Below are 5,000 nucleotides of genomic sequence, written 5' to 3'. Positions count from 1 at the left end.
ATATATGTATATATGTATATATATACATATATGTATATATGTATATATACATATATGTATATATATATGTATATATATATATATATATATGTATATATATAAATATATATATATGTGTGTGTATATATATATATGTATATATCTCTCTCTATATATATACATATGTATGTATATATATATATATATATATATATATATATATATATATATGTATATATATATATGTATATACATATATATGTATATATATATATTTATATATATATGTATATATATATATGTATATGTATATGTATATATTTGTATATATGTACATATATATGTGTGTGTGTATGTGTATGTGTATGTGTATGTGTATGTGTATGTGTATGTGTATGTGTGTGTGTGTGTGTGTGTGTGCGCGCGTGCATGTGTATGTATGTATGTATGTATGTATGAATGCATGTATATAAAGAGAGACAGACATAAACAGAGAGAATGAGAGAAAGAGAGAGGGAGGGCGAGAGCGTGAGCCAGAGCCGAGAGAGATGCAAAACAGGAGATGACTTAGGCAAGAGGTCGCTGTAGAGGTGGCATGAGAAGGCATTGGCATTTGAATAACCTCCGCATTTTGCATTTCCTGGCGCGGCACCTTGTCGAAAGAAAGAAAGAAAAAAAAAAGAGAGACACGGTGTATGTGCGCTCTTGGATGCTTGTAGAATGTGCCTACGTGCGTTTGTTTGCTCTTTTGTATGTCTGCCTGCCTGTCTGTGCCTCGCAATGGTGGTTTGTGCCGTGTGATAACGTAAAGGTGAGAGGTCATTATGCCGCTGTGCTTCATCTGGTTCGGGGTTTATGCTTGCAGGCCACCCCTCCCCATTCCCCTTCCCTCTCCCCCACCCTTCCCCCATCCCCACCCGCTCTTCCGGGCTCTTTCTCTCCCTCCCCCCATCCCCTCCCTCCCTCCCTTCCGGCCTCTTTCCGTTCGTATTGCATTTTTCGCTTGTTTGCTTTTTTCACTTCGTTTTTATTATTTATTTTATTTTATTCATTTATGTTTTATTTATTTCTTGTTTTTTTTTGGGGGGAGGGGGATATATCTCCTTTGTATCTGCATGGCGGAGCGTGGTTGCCACAAGTTGGTTGCCATAAAGTTGGTTGTCATACGTCTTCAACGGGCGGGCTCGGTCTGGTGGAGGAGGGGGAAGGGAGAAGGGGGAAGGGGGTAGGGTGTCATTTCCCACCCATTTCCACCTCGAAGTGAGGGTCAAGTGAAGATGGAAGGTAGAGGGGAGAGGGGGGAGGAGGGGGTCAGGGAAGGGAGTAGGGGACGGGGAAAACACTTACACTCATCTCGTGTCTGAGTGGAAATGTAAATGTAAAGGTGGAGCAGGGGGAGGGGAGGGGAGGGGAGGGGAGGGGAGGGGGGTAGGACACGTTTAAAGCTCTTTGACGACCTCTTCCCCTTTCTTCTCGCACAAAGCACCGGTTCTTCGCCTCAACACCCCCTCTCCCTATGCCCCTTCCCTACCCTTCCGCCTCACCCATCACCCCTCTCCCCTCTCCTGCCCTTCTCCTGGATGGGTGTTGCCCCTTCCCTTCCCTTCCCTTCTCCCCCTTCCCCTCTCCCACTGCTTCTGATTTTGTTTGTTTCTTTCTTTCTTTAACGGCTGGAAGTGTCGAGAATACTATTTGTCTTTTGTGTGTTATGTATGATACCGGTGTGTAGATGATTTCATTCATATGTCAACTTCATTGATTTATTTTCGTAAGTTATCGTAGATTATTTCATTTATGAGATGTGATTCCATTCTTAGATTACCTCGGATGATTTCATTCACGAGTTTTCCCAGATAGTACTTAAATTATCTGAGTGTGTTGATAAGTCATCCTAGCGTGTGGCTAAGTCATCCTAGCATATTCTAGTGTATAGCTAAGTCATCGTAGTGCATATCAAAGCCATCGTAGTGCATAGCTAAGCTATCCTAGGCAGTAAGTATACTTAGTATAATCCTCTATACTCAACCCCCGTTCCTCCCCCCGCAGGAGCGCAATGCCGAATCCGCCATCGAAGCCCTGAAGGAGTACGAGCCCGAGATGGGCAAGGTCGTGCGCGCGAACAAGGCCGGCGTCCAGAAGATCCGCGCCAAGGGCATCGTCCCCGGAGACATCGTTGAGATCTCGGGTTAGTCAAGTCCTTCTTTTGTCTTCTATTTCTTTTTCTTGTTCTTCTTCTTCTTCTTCCTATTATTATTATTATTATTATTATTATTATTATTATTATTATTATTATTATTGTTATTGCTATTTTTTTCTTCTTTATATAGAGAGGATGAGAGTAGTTTTTTCTAGCGAGAGAGGATAGGAGAAGTGGCTTTTTTCAGGATAGGAAAAGCTAGAAATCGGGTAGGATGAGGGTGGTTAAAGAGAGATTAAGATGATGAAGTAGAAGGGGAGGTTTAAGAGCAGACCTATGGGTAGGTAAAGCTATGGGCAGGTAGTGGGGAGGAGGGGGTTGGATGGGGAGGGGGTCTTAGTAAAGAGGAGGTTTATCATTGCAGCTTACTTGTTCAGTTTGGACTCTGCTTTACAGTTATACTACATAGATAGATTATAGTACATGGATAATGATGATAATTTGCAGATAGACTATGAATGACACTTGTGTCATTGCTATTGATATGAAATCAGTTGATCCTTTTTTTGAGTTACAATTCAGTGAAAATCTGTCAGCTGTTGCTCAAATGAATGGTAGGGTGTTCTTCCTGATGCCATGTTGCCTTACTCATGTAAACTCATAGGCATAGGCACTGTAGTTTGAATCTTGATTTTGTGATTTGAAATGTGGATGCAATCAGCACTCATTTTTAAACTTTGTTGATATTGATATTTTATTTTATTTTATTTTTTGTATTCTAGGAATACAAAAAATCCTCTTTATTTGCTGTGTAAATAGTCAAAAGTTAACATGCCCCTTTACCTTACAGTTGGAGACAAGATCCCCGCCGACCTGCGTCTGTGCAAGATCTTCTCAACGACCCTGCGTATTGACCAGTCCATTCTCACTGGAGAGTCCGTCTCCGTCATCAAACACACTGATGCCATCCCAATATATATATATAAAAGGGGGGTTGGGGGGGGGGATATATATATTATATATATAAAAGGAGGTGGGTGGGGTGGGTGGGGGGGGGTGGGGGGGGGGGGGGGGGGGGGGTGGGGGGGAAGACCCCAAGGCCAGTCAACCAGGTCAACCAGGTCAGACTCGGGGGTGGCAAGCACCACGTTCCCTCTCCCTCTCTCTTGTGCTTTGGGAAGAAACGGAGTCTGATCAGAGGTTTTGAGGAAATGACGAGAGCATCTTCTACTCACAAGCCCTGATTCAGCCAGTTGTTGTTGTGTAAATCCTTAGAGCTTCTCTCATTACCAAGGTCATTTGAGCTTGGCGTTTCCATACTAACATTAAAGATGTACCCCTTATAAGTGTACCTCTCTTTGTGTGTTCTGGTGTCAGATGTATTCAGGTGTGTTTTCATACCAACTCATTTTTCTTATTTTTGATAGTGAGCAGACTCTGACGTGTTTAGAAAAGTATTCCGTAACTAAAATAGGACACCCAAAATGAAATTAAGTATTTCACTTGTACGTAGTGGGAATGAAAAGTATTAATAAGAATTAGCAACTGTGCTAAATGAAGACATACAATCTCTTAAAATCTGCATATTCCATTCACTTTACAAGCACGCAGACAAGGATGGGGCTAGTATTGCCCGTGCCATTATACAGGTAAAGTGTGAGTCACACTTGGTGATCCCTCAGTCCTGTACGTTCAGGTATTACACATGTATGTTAGTATGCCTGCCGTCTGGTCACTACCACCCATTCAATCACTGCTGCCTGTTCCCTGCTTGTCACTTTTGCATTTACTGATCAGAGGTTTTGAGGAAATGACGAGAGCATCTTCTACTCACAAGCCCTGATTCAGCCAGTTGTTGTTGTGTAAATCCTTAGAGCTTCTCTCATTACCAAGGTCATTTGAGCTTGGCGTTTCCATACTAACATTAAAGATGTACCCCTTATAAGTGTACCTCTCTTTGTGTGTTCTGGTGTCAGATGTATTCAGGTGTGTTTTCATACCAACTCATTTTTCTTATTTTTGATAGTGAGCAGACCTCTGAGTGTTTAGGAAAGTATTCCGTAACTAAAATAGGACACCCAAAATGAAATTAAGTATTTCACTTGTACGTAGTGGGAATGAAAAGTATTAATAAGAATTAGCAACTGTGCTAAATGAAGACATACAATCTCTTAAAATCTGCATATTCCATTCACTTTACAAGCACGCAGACAAGGATGGGGCTAGTATTGCCCGTGCCATTATACAGGTAAAGTGTGAGTCACACTTGGTGATCCCTCAGTCCTGTACGTTCAGGTATTACACATGTATGTTAGTATGCCTGCCGTCTGGTCACTACCACCCATTCAATCACTGCTGCCTGTTCCCTGCTTGTCACTTTTGCATTTACTGATCAGAGGTTTTGAGGAAATGACGAGAGCATCTTCTACTCACAAGCCCTGATTCAGCCAGTTGTTGTTGTGTAAATCCTTAGAGCTTCTCTCATTACCAAGGTCATTTGAGCTTGGCGTTTCCATACTAACATTAAAGATGTACCCCTTATAAGTGTACCTCTCTTTGTGTGTTCTGGTGTCAGATGTATTCAGGTGTGTTTTCATACCAACTCATTTTTCTTATTTTTGATAGTGAGCAGACTCTGACGTGTTTAGAAAAGTATTCCGTAACTAAAATAGGACACCCAAAATGAAATTAAGTATTTCACTTGTACGTAGTGGGAATGAAAAGTATTAATAAGAATTAGCAACTGTGCTAAATGAAGACATACAATCTCTTAAAATCTGCATATTCCATTCACTTTACAAGCACGCAGACAAGGATGGGGCTAGTATTGCCCGTGCCATTATACAGGTAAAGTGTGAGTCACACTTGGTGATCCCTCAGTCCT

General features: G+C 41.6%; 1 protein-coding gene across 1 annotated transcript in view; it reads left to right on the top strand.

Annotated features, from left to right (window-relative positions):
• SERCA (ATPase sarcoplasmic/endoplasmic reticulum Ca2+ transporting SERCA) overlaps positions 1–5,000 on the top strand; it is a 52,851-nt gene that overhangs the window by 33,920 nt on the left and 13,931 nt on the right. The window contains exons 5-7 of the mRNA XM_086550232.1: positions 2,026–2,164; positions 2,967–3,090; positions 3,210–3,228. Of these exons, the coding sequence (XP_086406358.1) occupies positions 2,026–2,164; positions 2,967–3,090; positions 3,210–3,228 (282 nt within the window). The remainder of the gene's footprint in view (positions 1–2,025; positions 2,165–2,966; positions 3,091–3,209; positions 3,229–5,000) is intronic.

The sequence above is a fragment of the Penaeus japonicus genome, unplaced genomic scaffold (assembly GCF_977035675.1).
Source record: "Penaeus japonicus unplaced genomic scaffold, GWHDUDI00000001_assembly GWHDUDI00000023, whole genome shotgun sequence".
NCBI lineage: Eukaryota > Metazoa > Arthropoda > Malacostraca > Decapoda > Penaeidae > Penaeus > Penaeus japonicus.
Note: the sequence above shows the minus strand (reverse complement) of the source record. Positions and strands in the feature narration are given on the sequence as shown.